General features: G+C 45.0%; 1 protein-coding gene across 4 annotated transcripts in view; it reads right to left on the bottom strand.

The window, feature by feature from the left end:
* Positions 1 to 15,688: 15,688 nt before the first annotated feature.
* LOC132833735 (endothelin-converting enzyme 1-like) overlaps positions 15,689 to 19,603 on the bottom strand; it is a 317,482-nt gene continuing 313,567 nt past the window's right edge. For all 4 annotated transcript variants that reach the window (XM_060852254.1, XM_060852255.1, XM_060852257.1 and 1 more), the window contains one exon: positions 15,689 to 19,206. In XM_060852254.1, coding sequence (XP_060708237.1) covers positions 19,030 to 19,206 — 177 coding nt within the window. In that variant the 3' untranslated portion in view covers positions 15,689 to 19,029. The remainder of the gene's footprint in view (positions 19,207 to 19,603) is intronic.

Raw genomic sequence — 19,603 nt, 5'->3', positions numbered from 1 at the left:
GGGATATGGAGAGACACAATGGGATCTGGAATCAGGAGCTAGGGGAAGAAATCGCATGGAAATATGGGAGGATATATGGGGGAATAGAAAGAAAATTTCAATATGCAATAAAACGTGAGCAATGCAATTGAAGATCCTTCATAGGGACCATATGGTGCCAGAGAGGTTAGCAAAGTTTAAGAAAGGATCTTCTCGGAAATGTCCTCGATGTAAAATCTGTACAGGCACCCTTACACATTGCTTTTGGTCCTGCTATAAGATTCACCGATATTGGGGTGCCATAGTGAATGAGCTGGAGAGAATCCTGGGAATGGAAGTTAAGGAGGAGCTGGTATCCCTTCGTTTGCCCAATCCGCCCTCCCTGGGTGAGCATGGGAACAGGTTATTTAACATTCTTACACACTGTGCATGGAAGAACATTCTAATAAATTGGATATTAGGAAAACCTCCAAGTCTTGCGGGGTGGTGCAGACTTGTGATGGAGCACATCCCTCCAGATTATCTGACAAGTATGGTGAACCATGGAACAGAGCAATTTTATAAGACATGACAGTCCTTTCTAAATTACATAGACATGGATCTATCGGCGATCCTGATTAGGGCCTTTATATAGCCACGAGGGCCGTATATGGTGGCCTGGGGACCCCAGGGTGGGGAGATCTAGTAAATACAGGTGTAGTAACTGTTACTCTCGCGGACGCGGGCTTCGGTGTATGTGCTGCGAGTGGGGCAAGGTAATGTAGTGACATGCAATATAATTTAATTTTAGTGGACTGTAATTTAATTTAATACTAGTTTATTTAGTTTGAGTTTATTCTAATGTGGATTAAGTTAAGTAAATATGAGACGACTGTCTTCTACCTCAAAGATAGAAAACAGGATGGTGGTGGAGGGTTGTTTTTCAGACTGGAGGCCTGTGACCAGTGGAATGCCACAAGGATTGGTGCAGGGTCCACTACTTTTCATCATTTATATAAATGATTTGGATGTGAGCATAAGAGATATTGTTAGCAGATTTGCAGATGACACTAAAATTGAAGGTGTAGTGGACAGCGAAGAAGGTTATCTCAGATTACAACAGGATCTTGATTAGATGGGCCAATGGGCTGAGAAGTGGCAGATGGAGTTTAATTCAGATAAATGTGAGGTGCTGCATTTTGGAAAAGCATATCTTAGCAGGACTTATTCACTTAATGGTAAGGCCCTAGGGAGTGTTGCTGAACAAACAGACCTTGGAGTGCAGGTTTACAGCTCCTTGGAAATGGAGTCACAGGTAGATAGGATTGTGAAGGAGGTGCTTGGTATGCTTTCCTTTATTGGTCCGAGTATTGAGTCCAGGAGTTGGGAGGTCATGTTACAGCTGTACAGGACATTGGTTAGACCACTTTTGGAATATTGCATGCAGTTCTGGTCTCCTTCCTATCGGAAAGATGTTGTGAAACTTGAAAGGGTTCAGAAAAGATTTCTAAGGATGTTGCCAAGTTTGGAGGGTTTGAGCTACAGGGAGAGGCTGATCAGGCTGGGGCTGTTTTCCCTGAAGTGTCGGAGGGTGGTACATGTGTGGAATGAGCTACCAGAGAAAGTGGAGGAGGCTGGTATAATTGCAACATTTTAAGAGGTATCTGGATGGGTATATGAATAGGAAGAGTTTGGAGGGATATGGCCGGGTGCTGGCAGGTGGGACAAATCGGGTTGGGACATCTGGTCGGCATGATCAAGTTGGACCAAAGCGTCTGTTTCTGCGCTGTACATCTCTAAGGTTCAATGACTATATGATTGTATCTTGCAGAGTAGTAGGTAGTTTATTGTGAACATTACTGTAACATAATAATGTGATATTATTTCTTTTCTGTACTTCAGTACTTTTATAACTTTATGGTTTTTTTTGTAAGAGTAAACATTTTTTAATAAATATGTATATTAAAAAAAAGTTGCTTTTCTTCTCCACAACAGACAGGCGATATGGAATGGTCTAACTATTTGGAGCGTTCTGCAACACTGAGGCCATGCTCATCCTTCGCAACACGAGGGACAGGTAGAACGTTAGTACATAGCGACACTTATTGTTTGAGTACCAAAGCTCTACACACTGCTTAATGGAGCCACACACAAAGATGGCCATTAGGATGAGGGCGTCATTGGGTAAATACTTCCACTTCACACCCTCCACCCCCCCGAACCCCTTATCCAGAGCTTTGGACATGGTGTCCCTGGTGACATTATCCATCTTAGACTTCCAGATGAAGGGGAAAATGGCTCGGGTGACTACAGTGGTGCAGATTCGGGCAATGGGCCAGATGACCGGGTTTTTACCTGTAATGGCGAAGGAGGAGTGGTTCCATTTGCCCAGTTTCTGCTCACCTTGGCAATACCCTCCTCCAAAGATTTTGTGTCTGCCCTACTCCAAAACTCAATGCACTGACCAATGAAGTCTCGAGTATCAAATTCCTTCTTCACTATCTACCTAAGTGCGACTCCACTTTCAAGGAATTATTACCTGCACTCCAAGGTCTGTTTGTTTGGCAACACTCTTTAGGACCTACCATTAAGTGTAAACGTCCTGCTCTGATCTGCCTTAGCAAAATGTAGCCACCTCAAATTTATTGAGATTAAACTCCATCTGCCCTCCTCGGCCCATTGGTTCATCTGATCAAGGTCCCGTTGTATTCTGAGGTAACTTTTTTTTTGCTGTCCACTACACCTCCAACTTTGGTGTCATCTGCAAACTTACGAACCAATCCTCCTATGGTTACATCCACATCATTTCAACACACTGCTCCTTTGTTGCAGTCTGGAGTGTCCAATTCTGGATACCACAGTTTAGGAAGGATCTGAAGGTAATACAGAGGGACAAAAAGAAATGCTTTATGCATCTGGGCTTCACTGGCCCATTCTAGAATCCCTTGAGAAAGTATAAACAAATTGCCTTCTTGAACTCCTGCAGTCCATTTGGTACAACACAATGTTCTTAGGGAGGGAATTCCAGGATTTTGACCCAGTGACAGTGAAGGAATAGTGATCTATTTCCAACTGAAAATGTGTTGCTGGTTAAAGCACAGCAGGTTAGGCAGCATCTCAGGAATAGGGAATTCGACGTTTCGAGCATAAGCCCTTCATCAGGAATGATGAAGGGCTTATGCTCGAAACGTCGAATTCCCTATTCCTGAGATGCTGCCTAACCTGCTGTGCTTTAACCAGCAACACATTTTCAGCTGTGATCTCCAGCATCTGCAGACCTCATTTTTTACTCTGATCTATTTCCAAGTCAGGATAGTGAGTGGCTTGGAGGGGATCATACAGGGGGTGGTGTTCCCACGTATCTGCTGCCCTTGTCCTAGATGGAAGTGGTTGTGAGTTTGAATGATGCTGCCTAAGGAACCTTGGTGAATTTTTGCAGTGCACCTTGTAGATTGTACACACTGTTGCTGTAGAGCATCGGTTAGTGTTGTGAGTGGATGTTTGTGAATGTGGTACCAATCAAGTGGGCTGCTTTGTCCTGGGTGGTGTCGAGGTTGTTGAATGTCGTTGGAGTTGCAGTCATCCAGGCAAGTGGGGAGTATTCCATCACACTCCTGACTTGTGCCTTGTAGATAGTGGGCAGACTTAGGGGAGTGAGGAGGGGAGTTACTTGCTGCGGTTTACCTAGCGTCTGACTAGTTGGGGGGTCAGGTTTAAATTCATAAGCCAATGTTGCAAAAGCTAACATGAGGAAAATCACAGCGAGTTGTTCGGTTCCAGAATGTACTGCCTGAGAATATGGTACAGGCAGATACCTTTCAAAAGGTGGTTACTTAAAAAGGAAGGATGCTCAAGGTTCCAGGGAGAAGACAGGGGAATGGTACCGATGAAGATGATGAAGGGCTTTTGCCTGAAACATTGATTCTCCTGCTCCTCGGATGCTGCCTGACCTGCTGTGCTTTTCCAGCACCACACTCTCAACACAGATGAAGTTGCTCATCTATCTACATCATTGTACGTTCCTCACAGCCACAATGGGCTGGATGGCTTCTCCATGTTCTGTAACCATCTTCCGAGTTTGTTCGGACAGATCTACTCAGGCAGCAGCACCACAATATGAAGCAAAATCTGCCTCATTCTGAAAACACAAGGGGTGATACAATTTACTGTAAATTTAAGTGATTTTGCACAGGAAAGGGGAGACAGGGGAGAGGGTTATAAACTGAACACAACTCTCCCGAAGGCCTCCAGTTGACAGGTAAGCTGTATAAGAAACTATCTCAGGACAGTGTTGAGCTCGCCGACTTAATGCAGAGCAGCACCAGGGTGCCCTTGCTTCTGTCTAAAATATGAAATGTTAATGTGTGTTCAAACACACGAAATAGGTACATGAACAAAGATAAGGAAGAGGCCCTTCAGCCCTTTGAGTGTGCTGCACTAATTCAATTAGACCATGGTTGATCTGATTGGGGTCTCAATGGCACCTTCCCCACCCACTCAGTGGGATTTTATAGGGTACAGAGAGGGCGAGAAATTGGCTCCTGTACAATGCTGTGGGTAACAGGGGCTGCACATCACCTACAGGACACAGAGTTCTCTCCTTAGTTCGTCCCATTTTAAAGACACTGGTTTGTAGACTAGACTGCCACCTGGTGTTATAGATGCTGCCCGTCAAACTGTTCAAAACCGGGCAACAGACAGCTCTCTGGAAAAACAAAACCAGAGCAGAGGCAGCTGTAAATGCTCAGTAGGTCCTGGCAACGGGGGTTGTGAGAGAAACACAGTTCGCGGTTCCCACATACATGTTAAGATGAGGGGCAATTGTCTGGAAATGTTGGGCACAGTTTAATGGCCCCTGTGGTAGCGGGTTTGGTAATTGGCAGGGGTGGGGGTTGGGGTGGGGGTAGTTTAGACAGGAGGGCGTCTTTCCTGCCTCCACCCCAATTTAATGGGTGCTGGTTGGGCCCATGGATGGCCTCCTTACCGTATTGCCAAGGAAACCCTTTGAGCCAACTCGTTTCTCTCCGAGGGCCTCCATGGGCACCACTAGAGTTAGCCCAGTGCCGGCTGTGGGCAAGGAGACTCACCATGTGGGTACCACAACAAGCAGACCCGAGTGGATCTGCCCACAGGCTCTCTGCGCGTGTGTGCCTGTGTTTATGAGTGTGCGTGTGAGCGTGTTTCGGCATGTGACTGTGTATATGAGTCTCTGCGTGTGTGTGTGCCGTGTATATGAGAGTGTGTGTGCAAGTATGAGTGTGTACATGTATGTGCGGGTATATCAGTGTATATGTGTACATTTGTAGGTGTGAGAATATGTGTGTGCGGGAGTGTGTGTGCATGAGCATGTGTGAATTTTTGTGTGCATATGCACATACATGTATACGGTTATGTGCGTGTGTGTGTATATGTATATATGCCTGTATGTGTGCTCACGTGTGTGTATATACATACATGCTTGCGTGCATGTGTGTCTGAGTATGTGAATGAGCATGTGTGCATGCGTGTACGTGTGTGTGTCTGTACAATTATCGAGGAATCAAACCAGCCATTATCTCTCCTTCACTAATTCTGTCTGGCTGGGCGGTTGGTTTCAATTCCCGCTCTGGCGGAGGTTAATGAAGACTCTCCTTCTCAACCTCTACCCTCACCTGAGGCATGATGACCCAAAGGTTAAACCACTACTTGTCGGCTCTTTCTCTAATGAGAGAGCAGCCCTCTGGCCTGGTCAGAGTATGGTGACTTTTCTTTACCTTTACTGTTGGTTTCGCAAATAGAGGCATAGAATACGAGAGTGGGAGGTTACGATGAACTTGTATAATGTACTGCTTAGACCTCAGCTGGAGTTCTGTGTACAGTTCTGAGAGCCAAACATAGGAAGGATATGAATACATTGGAGAGAGATGTTTTATGGGAGTGTTCCAGAGATGAGGCATTTCAGATGTGAGGTGAGATTGGAGAAGCCTGGACTGACTTCCCCATGAAAGGAGAGGGCTGGGAGGAAATTTGCAAGAAGTTTTCAAAACCATGAGGGAGAAACTGAGATCCAGAAGGCAGAGTTTTAAATTGTTTCGCAACATAAACAAATATAGGGTGAGAAACGTTTTCACACAATGAGCAATTAGGGCATGGAATGCAGTCCCTGTAAATGTGGAGGCAGGTTCAGCTGAGGCATTGTTTATATTTAAATCATCAACCAATATGCAGAATTACAGAGAGAGGGCAGGAGACTTGCACTGAGTGAAAATGGGCTGAATAGCCTCCTCCTATATTATAACAATTCTGCGGTTCTGTTGGTGATGTTCAATGGGGTTAAGACAAGGTCTTGTCCCTGTGGTGTATTGCAGATCTTTGCTGGTATAGGGTCAAAGTACATAGGATGACTGTGTTCCTTCATTCAGGAGAATGCTTTTTGTTCAACTATCAATATCTGGGCAGCTAACATTGACCAGAAATTGACCTGGACTCGCCACAGGACTTCCCAAAGCCTGTCCACCATCTACAAGTCAGGAGTGTGTTGGAAATACCCCCCCACTTGCCTGAATGGATACAGATCCAATAACACTCAAGAAGCTTGACACCATCCAGGACAAAGCAGCTCACTTGATTGACACCACATCATCCAGTCCCTTCACCATCAACACTCAATAGCAGCCAATGTGTACCATCTACAAGATGCAAAAATTCATAAAAGATTTTCAGACAGCACCTTCCAACCCCTGACCATTTCCATCTGGAAGGACAAGAACAGCAGATATATAGGGACAGCGCCACCTGTAAGTTCTCCTCCTAAAACACTCACTATCCTCACTCACTCAATCATTTCAGTGTTGTTTGGTCCAAATCCTGCAATTCTGTCCCGAAGGGCCTAGCTACAGCACATGGTCAGCAGTGGTTTAAGAAGGAGGTTCACCACCACCTTCTGCAACTAGGGACAGGCAATAAATCTTGGCCAAGCCAGTGTCACCCACATCTGACAAGTCAATAAATGAGAAATCATGATACAATTCAAATATTCCATTTAATTTCATGGGCTCATCACTTTAATTTGAGAAACCTAAGACATAAATCCTTGCTTTAAAACAAATGGTTTATTTACAGATCTGGCTGAGTGAGTTCCTTCAATCACGAGACCTCCCATGCCCCACCGCTGATCAACTGACATCGATTTGTTGTAGTTTCTTCTCTCCAAGAACAGGGGAGACAGAATCCTCATTCCTCAGTTGGGTGCCCATGGGTATGTTTCGACATATGATGGAATATGTGCCTGATGAAAGTCGAGGACGTGTGAAAACAGAAAACCACTTCCCATAGTATGGAATCGGTTCTGATCAAATTGTGGGGTGCAGGTTCCATGTGGAAGTTTCGGGATTTCATGCCAATAATAAATAGCACGCTTATGGGACTGGATACGATCACCCGCAAAGCAAAGTCTCCCACAAAAAAGACATCTGGACAGGTACATGAATAGGAAAGGCTTAGAGTGATAGGGGCCAAGTGCAGGTAAGTGGGATTAGTTTACTTTGGGAAACTGGGATGACATGGATGATTTGGACTGAAGGGTCTGTTTCTGTGCTGACTCTGTCTATGTTCCTATGCCTGCCAGAGTAAAGGTAATCTCTTGGATAATGCTACAGTCCTGGATTGGAAACTGCATGGGGACACTGAGGTTCCCAGTGCCACTGGGCAACAACCAGTCTCTACAGGTGCCACTCAGTCTCTCTTGAGTAAACATTGCAGCCCAGACTCGACTCTCTGCCAGGTACTCAGACCTGATACTGTTTCGAATGGCCCTTTATCTCAGAGCAGGGCTGGATCCTGATAAAAGACAGGCAGCTCCGCAATGGACACGTGTATAAATGGGCACAAACTTAACAGCACGTTATCTGGGCTGCAGTGGGTTAAGGAAGCAGTTCATCACGACTTATCAAGGGTAATTAGGGACAGGTAATAAATGCAAGTGCAGCCAGCAATGCTCACATCCTCTGGACAAATGAGAAAACCCCAAACAGAGAGCTGCAAATGCCTGAAGAATTGGTGTAAAGCCATTGTCCGGGACCCAGAAAATCACAACAACAAACATCTTCACTCATGATTTAATTATAATTCAACTATTTCAGTCTGCACAAACAAAACCCATGCAGTAGGCACCTACAGTTGGATCATATCGACAGGACACCTCATTAACGAGACTCTGTACAACACTGACTCAAAATAACATCAGTCAACTTTACAAGAAAATAATATTTGGATATATAAAATTTGCAAATACTTTCTCTTTACAAGCCAATGTTAAAAAAATTGAGATAGTGACTGATTATAGACAGGAGACATATCCCGAAGTGAACAAGGGTGCTGTTGCAATGTTTAAAAGACATTTTGTTAAGTATGTGAATAATAAATGTTTGGAGGAATATGGGCCAAGCACAGGCAGGTGGGACTAGTTTAGTTTGGGATTATGGTCGGCATGGACTGGTTGGACTGAAGGGTCTGTTTCCGTGCTGTATGACTCTACCCCTTTGGGTCCTGAGGGCAGCTTTGGTGTCCAGGCCACAGCCTGACTCTGGGTTAGAAAGGTTTTAAGATCAATCGGTTCAGAGATGTTATGACACACCTCTGGGGCCGATGGGACTTGAATGTGGGCATCCTAGCTTAGAGGTAGGAACACCACCAGTGTGCCACAGAAGCCCTCGTATTCATGGATCCACAGCAAGACAAGGAGTTAATAAACAAACATAAATTCCAACTGCCTAAAAATTCCAGCTGATCAAGATTCATTTCTTTAATTCATTAAAGGGATGTGGGGTTTGCTGACTGGGTCAGCATTTATTGCCCCTCCCTAGTTGCCCTTCAGGTGGTTGTGCCTTCTTGAACTGCTGCAGTCCACGTCCTCTTACTCCTGACATCCCAGTTGTTACATCACCCAGGAGACCTGGCTCACATTGGCATCTTCACCCAGACAGTGCCACCTTCTCTCTCACAGTGCCACTACAGCTGGCTGAGTGGGCTCCAGCGGGTTCAATCACGTGACCTCCCATGCCCCACCCCGATCACCTGACATTGATTTGTTGTAGTTTCTTCTCTCCCCGAACCGGGGAGACAGAATCCTCATTCCCCAGTTGGGTGGCCATTGACCCAGTTTTCTCCCCAGACTTTAATACCAATGAAACAAGAATTCAAGTGAAACCATTTAGTTTAATGGCTACACCCACTCCTCCACCAGTCATTGCTCTCCCTCATGGGTCTGATTAGCATCTTGAACTTCACGCTTCAATATCAGGTGACTCCAGGAAAGTCCTGACAAATCAGTAACTCACTAAGTGTTGTTCTCTACATGGAAGCTTCCATACTGAGTGCTGACATTTTACTTTACCATTGGTCTCTCCTGCGGTTCACACACGTAATAATTTCCATGTACAATTACCAATCTCAAGCAATCTTCCCTCCTCTATCGCTCCTGACATAATATGATCTCTGACTGGTATTCCTCAGACTTAAAAAGAATGAACGCACGTGGTCAATATAATTCAATTCTGCATTTTAGCATCAATGCAGAGTATAGGGGGAGGCACTCACTCTGACTGATGGAGAATGTAACTTGGTAAACCTCAGCCTGGGAACACACAGAGAGAACAGTGCTCCTCAAATAAAAAGGCCCACTGGACAGGAGTCCCTCGCTCTGTTTTGTTCCTCTCAAACTCGGACCTGCTGAGTTTCTCCAGCACTGTCTGGTTATTATTTCAAATTTCCAGTATTTCACATGTTTTATTGAATAATCAACACTGCTTCAATCATTTAGCTGTATTGATAAATGGAACTGATTTGTATTAATCACCCCCAGGATATGTGTGTGTGTGGGGGGGGGGGGGGTCACTGGCCTAGCCCGTTTGCTGCCTAACTCTAGCTGCCCTTGAGAAGGGAGTTTTCTTAAACTGCTCCAGTGTAGGGACACCCACAACACTGTCAGGGAGTCAGCTCCAGGACTTTGACCCTATCACATTGGTTACAATTTAATTTGATTATATTTAATTGCCAGTGAGACAGTAATATTTTTATTTGAAAAATAAAAACATTTTCTCTGCTTTACAATTACCTAAACACAGGGAGCAAAGTTATATCCAGAACACTGGGCCTTTCACTGAGATAGTAACCTTAAACAGTCCTAGTCCTAGTTAAACACTGTATGCGAGAAAACAGTAATACTGGCTTCCCTGCAAATTCTGATTTTAATGCATGGTGGTGAGAGGTAAGAATCTTGAGATTAAATACAGGGAGAGCTGCTGACTGGGAGATGGACAGACAAGGGGTTCAGAGAGTTGAATGGAATAAGTGCTGCAGCTGATAAGTGTGGTCATAACCAGCATGAGCCACAGTCCCATCCAAGCATCATCCCGTAATATAAAGTAACCTATTCATAAACCTAGCCCATAATCAATCCTCATTCCACACCACCTCTCCTCAATTCCTTTCCAGCACTTAGATTGCCTTCAGTTGTTAACCTGCAGTTGTATCCCATTCCACTGCTAACACTCTCAATGTCCCACTGATCAATTGGCAGATTATCTTCCTGCGGGTTCCCCTCCACCTCACTCTCAATCCAGGCTTGGGAACTGTATCATCATTCCTTCACTGTTGCCGGGTAAAAATCCTGGAACTCTCTCCCTCACAGCACCGTGGGTATCCCCACACCCCAAAAAGCTGTTCAAAAAGGGCAGCTCACCACTACTTCATCCAGGGCAATTAGGGATGGGCAATAAACACTGGCTCAGCCAGCAGTGCCCACACCATGTCAATGAATTCAGAAAACAACGTTTTTTGGAGACAAATGATTGGCAGAGCTGGCAGCCAACACAGGGACTCCTCCTTTTGAGCAGTGTTATATTCAAGATTAGAATAATGTTGATGAATTCCTGATGAAGAGCTTTTGCCCAAAACTTCGATTTTCCTGTTCCTCGGATGCTGCCTGACCTGCTGTGTTTTTCTAGCACCACTCTAATCTTGACTCTAATCTCCAGCATTTGCAGTCCTCACTTTCGCCTTGTGGCTTCAGTCCATGTTGGTTCCAAGTGGATCATCTCAACAATTGAACCCAATCATCTTTAAATTACCTTCCCCACTGACAAGTACAGAAGAATCGAATGGTGTTTAGAACCTGGAGGCTTTCAGATTGTCAGTTCTTCTGCAATCATCTCTCTTCTCTAGCAGCAGGATTTGAAAACGAGGGGAGGGGCATTATCTTAAGAAGAAAGCTGTCCATTTCACAAAGAAATTTGGGATCCATCCCACATCCCTGCATTCCCCCCACCCCCCCAACTCAATACCAATGGCCGGGAGGACTGTGAAACTCCCACCTCCAGAAGTCCGTAGGCGACTGTGAGGCTTTCAGCAAGAGATTGTGGAAGGGTGTGAAGTGATACGGGTGAAACGTGGAGACATAGAGGTGTGGTAAAGGTCAGCCATGATCAGAAATCTCAGTCAGTAGCTGCTCGGGTCTTGCGGAAAGAAAACACAGTCACAATTGGAAATGGATTTACTGGAGCACTGTTCTGAGGTCAAGTTGGGCCAATATGTGTCATTCACAAGTTTCCATGGTTCCTCCTTACCTGCAATTATGGATCATCTTCGGCCAGCAATCCAACTCCCAGGCTCAGACCTGGACTGATGTTTACACAAACCAGCTGCTGATCTGTTTCGAATAGCCTTGGCCCAGACAGGGAAAGCATTCTCGCCCAGTTTCACTTGTGATTTCTTTCCAGCCGTCAGCGGTAGCACTGAACCAGGTTATGATTGCCTTCTGTTTCTCAAATTAAAACACCAAAGGTTGCAAGCACCGTAACTCCATGCCGGATCCACGTAATGGAGCTGGCCATAGAACCCTACAGAGTGATAGTCATCAGCGCATTGTGCTGGTGCTGGCCTCTGTCCAAATCAGGCCCACTCATCTTCATTCTTTTCTCGTAACCCTGCCATTTTAATTTGTTTCGATGTATCGCATTAGAGCCTTTGTTCAAACATGGACATAACAGCTGCATTGCAGAGGTGAGGTGAGAGTGCCATTCCTTGACATCAAGGCTGCTTTTGACCGAGTGTGACATCAAGGAGCCCTGGCAAAACTGGAATCAATTTGTATCGGGGGCAAGCACTCTGCTGGTTGGAGTCATACCTGGCATACAGGAAGATGGTCGTGGTTGTTGGAGATCAGTCATCTCAGCTCCAGGACATCTCTACAGGAGTTCCTCAGGGCAATGTCCTCACCCTAGGCATCCTCAGCTGCTTCATCAATGACCTTCCACCCATCATAAGGTCAGAACTGAGGATGGCCACCAAGAGTTGCACAATGTTTAGCACCATTTGCAACTTCTCAGTTACTGAAGCAGTCCATGTTCAAATGCAACAAGATGTGGACAATATTCAGGCTCGAACTGACAAGTAACACTCATGCCACACAAACGTCAGTCTATGACCATCACCAATAAGACAAAGGTGAGGACTGCAGATGCTGGAGATCAGAGTTGTGAGTGTGGTGCTGGAAAAGCACAACAAGTCAGACAGCATCCGAGGAGCAGGAGAATCGACGTTTCGGGCATAAGCCCTTCACCAGGAATGAGATGTGAGCCGAGGGGGTGGAGAGATACATGGGAGAGAAGTTGGGCTGGGGGGAAGGAAGCTGAGAGTATGATACGTAGATGGAGGTAGGGGTGATGGTTATAGGTTGGAGAAGAAGGTAGCACCACTCTCATGACCTGTCCTACCTGCCCATCTTCCTTGCCACCTATCTGCTCCACCCTCCTCTCTGACCTATCACCTTTACCCTCACCTCCATCCACCTATTGCACTCCCAGCTACCTTGCCCCTGGCCTCACACCCCTCCCATTTATCTCTCCATCCCCTCAGCTCACAGCCTCATTCCCAATGATAGGGCTTATGCCTAAAACATTGATTCTCCTGCTCCTCAGATGCTGCCTGACCTGCTGTGCTTTTCCAGCACCACACTCTCGACTCATCACCAATAAGAGACAATCTAACCATTTCTCCATGACATACCCTCACTGAATTCCCCACTATCAACATCTTGGTGGTTACCATTGACCAGAAACTCAACTTGACTCACTATATAAACACAGTGGCTACAAAAGCAGATCAGAAGTTAGGAATACTGTGGCGAGTAACTCACCTCCTGACTCCCTAATATCTGTACACCATCTACAAGGCACAACTCAGGGGTGTAATGGAGTACTCCCTACTTGCCTGGATGAGTGCAGCCCCAACAATACTTAAGAAGTTTGACACCATCCAGGACAAAGCAAAGCAGCCTTCCTGATTGGCATCACATCCAGAATCATCCACTCCCTCCAGTCGCTCAGTAGCAGCAGCAGCAGTGTGTACTATCTACAAGATGCACTGCAGATAATCACCAAGGATCCTTAGACAGCATCTTCCAAACCCACGATCATTCCAACTAGAAAGAAAGGGCAACAGATACATGGGAGGACTATCTCCTTCACGTTCCCCCCTAAGCCATCCACAATCCTGAAAAACTATCTCCATACCTTCACTGTGGCTGGGTTAAAATCTTGGAATTCCCTCCCTCAGGGCATTGTGGGTCAACCCACAGCAGGTGGATGGCAGTAATTCAAGAAAGCAGCTCACCCCCACCTTCTCAAGGGCAACTAGGGATGGACCAGCGACACCCACATCCCATAAAAAAATGAAGAAACATTCAGTTCTGACTGGGATTCATTCCTGAATCTGCTTCCACCACCCTTTATGGCAGCATGTTCCAGATCATTCTAACTCACAAATCAAAGAAACATGCTTCTCTCTCGCTCTCTGGTCCTTCTGCCAAACACCTTGAGTCTCTGAACACTGGAGTCTCTGACCATAACACATCAGAATGCTTTCCCCACAAGTGCTCTCTCACAAGGGATCAATTTTGAGAAATTACACTTCCCCTTAACATTCTCTGTACTGAGACCAAGTGCAACTTCTCCGGCCTCTCATCCTTGGTCCAAGTCAGGCAAATCTTCTTGACATCCACTGCAAGACTTTGACAACTTTCTTAAAGTGTGGTGCCTAGAATTGTACACAATCCTCCAGTGGAAATCAAACATTTCTCTCTCATATTTCATTCCGGAACTAAAAGGCCAAAGGTGTTGCATAGGAATTATGACATTTTCTCCTCCAAAGGTTTGATTTGAGCTTCCCAGAATCAATCACTGACAGCGCAGACTACAAACTACGCACGCACATGTCATTAACAAGCACAATCATTTGCTTTCACAACAGAAATGAAATTAATTAAATCGCTAGAGAACACACAGAATATCAAAGTTGCTAGAAAACATGAGGGTGAAATGATAGAAGGATATATTGGATGAAGTAGGGAAGCTCATATGAAGAACAAACACCAGCATGGACTAGTTGGGCCGAATGGCCTGATTGTCTGCTGTGAATTCCATGAACAATACCTTCCTTGTTAATTTCTCTCATCCTGACTTCATGCTGGACTGCAGTTTGAATGTTCCCACTCCCCCATACAGTCTTTCACTCAGATGGCCATTGTTGATGTGAGTTAGCAGCCAATTGAGCTTAACCCTGATGAAGGGCTCTGATGAAGGGCTCTGGCCCAAAACGTCGAATTTCCTGTTTCTTGGATGCTGCCTGACCTGCTGTGCTTACACCAGCAACACATTTTCAGCTCTGATCTCCAGCATCTGCAGACCTCACTTTTTACTCGAAGAGCTTAACCCTGCACCAACCCAACGATGACTCCTGTACTTCACAATGAGCGAGTAATCAAACATGATGACTGGTTTGACAGCTACTCATTAGGAATTAAGAGGATCACTGAAAAATTGTATCAACAAAAGCATTTACACAGGACTTTTTTCTTACACCAGTTAACAGTACACTCTGTAAACATCATAAAGACATTGTCCATGGATGGATATGTCAAAGGGGACAGAATGAATTTGTAAAGTCTTAAAACAAAACAGATCTCTTAAAAGCACTGACTTCTGAAGTCCACATTGTGTTTTTGATGTGTACATAGAGGGGCTTTTACCTCTTTTCGATAGACCTGTTATGTTCAAGAGCGCACTCCAGACAGATCTGTAACCATTGGTATTTTACTCTGGTGTTCTGCATTGCAAATTATCTCAAGAAAGTCAGATCAAATTTGAAACCTTTATGAAGGTTATTCATCACAGTTCTGATGAATTATATTGGACCCACATTTACTGCCAGACCTGCTGAGCCCCTAAAACATTCTGTGCTTTGATTTCAGATTTCCAGAAGCCAAGGTATCTCACTTTTATTTGCTGGTTATTCTTTGCAGAGAATCATAGCCTGAGGGTGGAGGATTTTGCAACAGTTTCACAGTGGATGTCGAAGTGGGAGACCAGCTCCTGTCACAGAGACAAGTCCACATAGCTACCATTCCAGCGGAGGAGAATGTGTCAATGTTTTCTAAAGGCTTCACCAAGTGGACAATCAAAAACAAAAGATGACTGTTCCTTTTCTGTGATGTTGCTGCTCAGGTTTAAGCACTCCATTGCGCTGTGCTAATGGTAGAGATGCCTAGATCCACAGAATTAGCAAATGAAGGGAAGCAAGGAGTGATTCTAGTGACAGTGTCACTAGGACATTCACACCCTCCTGCTAGCAAGTGAAATTACGGTTTGCAAAAACAGTAACATGAGGCAAAACAGTAGGATGGATCATGAAAAAATGAGTCAAATAGTAAGTATAATATTCAGCCCAGATACCAACCATATGCATATATTTTATATCTATTACAATGGTGTGGTAAAGGCCAGTGGTATTTAGTTAAATTCACATACATCCTTTTGACATTATTACATTTTCACAACATCTTCAAATCTCTTCCACATCATGGGTGTTCCTTGACCCCAAGATGATACATTTCCTCTTGCCCACTCTCAGCAAGGCTTCTGCAGCCTGAGCATTGGGAAGATGAAGTAAATCAGATGGGATGTAATTGTAAGGATGGAGCATGGTGGAGCATCAGAAAGCTGATATCCTTTTGTAGCTGATAGTGCTACTGCTTCTCTCAGACTGAAAAAGGATTTGGGAGGGGGAGGGGGTGCATTTAAATTTGTTTTTCTTTGAAAGTGGTTATTCAGAATTGGGGAAATAATGTCCTAGTGATATTATCGCGAGACTATTAATCCAGAGACCCAGGTAATGTGCTGGGGACCTGGGCTCAAATCCTGCCATGGCAGAAGGTGGAATTTGAATTCACAAAATGCTGGAGTTAAGAGTTTAATGATGACCATGAAACAATTGCTGATTGTCTGAAAAAAACCCATCTGGTTCTGTAATGTCCCTTAGGGATGGAAACTGCCGTCCTTACCCGGTCAGGCCTCCATTTGACTCCTGACCCACAGCAATGGTAGTTGGTGCTTTACTGCTCTCTGGGCAATTAGTGATCACTGAGCCAGCAATGCTCTCATTCCCATGAATGAATTCAAAGAGAAGCATAGTATTGTGCATCAAATATAAGCCTTTAGCTTTAGAACTCAAGTTACATCAAAAGGTGGATGTGAATTAAAATGAGTTGATTTAAAGTTGCAATGTGCGGTAACTTATTAAAGCAGAATGTAAATGCACTGAAACAGAGGCAGCACCAGCCTAACATTGGGTCTTACCAACTGGGTAATGAAGGCCTAGTGGTATTGTTGCTGAACTGTTAATTCAGAGATCCAGGTAGTGTTATGGGGACATGGGTTCAAACCCTGCCACTGCAGATGGTGGAACTCAAATTCAAGAGAAAGAAATCTGGAAGTAAGAGTGTAATGACAACCATGAATCCATTGTCAATTGTGGGAAAACCCATCTGGTTCACTAGCGTTCTTCAGGGAAGGAAACTGCCATCCTTACCTGGTCTGGTCAACATGTGACTCCAGACCCACAGCGATGTGGTTGACTCCCAACTACCCTCTGGGCAATTAAGGATGGATAACTAATGCTGCCTAGCCAGGGATGCCCTCATCCCATGAATGAATAAAAAAAATTCAATTCACCTGTTGCCACCCAGACAGATGTGCACCATGGAAACCAATCTACCATGAGCTGCCCATATCACACACATTCTTCAAATGATCGAATCTCATCAACCCCCTTCAACTCAACTCACTAATCCCCTTCAACTCACCAAACCCCTTCAACCACACCGTCCAACATGACCTCTACCACCCAGAAGGACAACAGCAGAAAGTGCACAGGAACACCATCACCTGCATGGATTTATTTGTAGGTGTTGGTGAGTTAATTCTTCCTGTCCTGTTGCAGTGAACAGCACTACTGGACACAAGTCCTATTCTGTCTGAAACATACTTCACTGTTCACTGCAGCTATAAGGAGCAGTCACCTTCATAACTAGACTTAGACCATTTGATACTCACCACCTCGTTTCCACTTTGACCATAATCATCTTCACATGAATCATCTTCAGAGGAATAGGCCATTCAGCCCTGCAAGCCTGTTCTGCCATTCACAGCTGATCTCCGTGTGCTTCAACTTCTACTTCTCCATCTATCCTCAAATCCTCAATTCCCTAACAAGATTCTATCTATGTTCACCTTAAAAAACATTCAACATCACCCCCCTCCACCACCCTCTGAGGCAGAACAGTTCCAAAGTCTTTCAACCCTCTAAAAGAAAAAAAACTCTCATCTCTGATCTACAACACTGTCTCTGAATGTGATATCAGTGCCCCATAGTTCTGGACTGACCTTCATCAGGAAACACCCTGTCACAAACGTTCAGGATCTTATACACTTCAATCAAGTCACTCCTCACTCTTTTGAACTCCAGCAGAAACAAATTCCAGTTGGTCCAACTTTTCTTCATGGGTAAACCACTCATTTCAGTATCAGTTTATCTAAGCGTGGAGCGAGACAGGTATCTGGGATCTTTCTGTTCACCCATTATACTCCCTCAAAGAGCACTCACGGTTCACATTAAAGTAGGTTTTAAGCATGCGGGCATTGTCTATCTGTCCCTAACAGTGGGCCAGGTCCCTCCTGAAGGTGCGGTGATCTCTGTTAGATTACACTACTACCACATTCCCAATGTAACTCATTAACATCACGGTGGGAAGAAGCTGACCTTGAGTACTCAGGGCATGGCTCTGGTAAGATGATCAGAGATAGGCCAGGAACACCCCAGCTTGCAAATGAATCCACCAACATGTCAATGGAGCTAATTGAAAAGCAAGGGCTTAAATAAAAGCAAGCAACAATCTTCCTCCAGGATATCCTCAGCCTCCTGCAGGAGTTCACTTTAGTGTCAGTATATGAGGGGGCAAGGCAGATTCGCCAGTTAGTGAAGGGTTTGAGCACTTGTCTGTCTCCCCCGATCTCCGGCCAGGTGAAGGGGCAAAGTGCACAAGAGAACGACTGTGTCAAAGTAATGGGAAGGAAACACTGAGAATGGGCGAATGAGGCAGATAACATTCAGAATTTCTCTCTCAGATTAAATTACATTTCAGTGTACTTAGTCTGAGGCAGGTACATTCCACATAAGACTACAAATGATAAGCAACATCAAAAACCAACACTGGGTATATTCTGGCAATGTTCCAACTTTGGCAGAAGAGATCCATTTGCCAGTGCAATCAGGGATCCCCTCAGAGACACAGAGATCCATCGCAAACCCCCAAGGGAATCCCTCAGTCACATTCTTTTACAATGTTAAGTCTTCATTTTACTGAATAGAAATAGTTATTTAAAGTGTGTGATGTCCTGCAGCAAATTAGCAATTGTGGGTTTTTTTTCTGGTGATGATTGTCCTTCTCTCTCTGAACAACACTGTCCAATATCTCCTGGATATTTGGTCACTTGCGGGGTCTCACAGGTTCCAGTAGCATCCACTGTTTGGGAAATCGAGTAAAAGATTCACACTGTGCAATTTGCAGGCTTTTCAATAAAATAAATCTCCCTCCGCTGGAAGGCGGGGTAACGTCCTGATTGAGGACTCGCCCATCCCCTCTCAATGTCTCTCCCCGCTTTGTTGCTGCAGGAATTTCAGGCGTTCCATTCTCCACAATCACCACACCTTACACTTTCTCTCAGGGTTCATCGGGCTCCCCAGGGGGCAGTTGAAGTGTTTGGCAAATTCCACCGAGTTGGCCACAGTTCCAATCACCCTGTACATCGAGGGGCTGTGGGGATCCGTGACAAGCCCCTCATGGGCACTTTCCGGGGTCCGCACCGAGCACCAGACCTGAATGGGGCAGAAACTAACCATACTACTCACTTCATAACACCGATTGCATTTCTAAAATACTTCATCAGCTGTGCGGCGCTTGGGGAGATACTGAGTTCACTTTGGGTGCTAGTTGAATTAAACTGATGAGGAAAACATTAAAGAATTTTTATGTGGGACATGAGCAAAACGAGTGTTTGTAGACACTGGTGTAGAGGCATTGTGACAGGGTGGGTAATCCAGAAGCCCAGGCTGATGTTCGAGAGACATGAGCTCAAATTCCACCATGGCAAATGTGAAACTTGACTTCAATAAAAATCTGGCGTTAAAAAGCAAACCCAGTGGTGACCACTGTCGATTGTAAGAGCCCATCTGGCTCACTAATGTTCTTTAGGCTGGGAAATCAGTCTGTCCT

Source organism: Hemiscyllium ocellatum, chromosome 37 (genome assembly GCF_020745735.1).
Source record: "Hemiscyllium ocellatum isolate sHemOce1 chromosome 37, sHemOce1.pat.X.cur, whole genome shotgun sequence".
Lineage (NCBI taxonomy): Eukaryota > Metazoa > Chordata > Chondrichthyes > Orectolobiformes > Hemiscylliidae > Hemiscyllium > Hemiscyllium ocellatum.
This window is presented reverse-complemented; position numbering and strand designations above follow the sequence as displayed.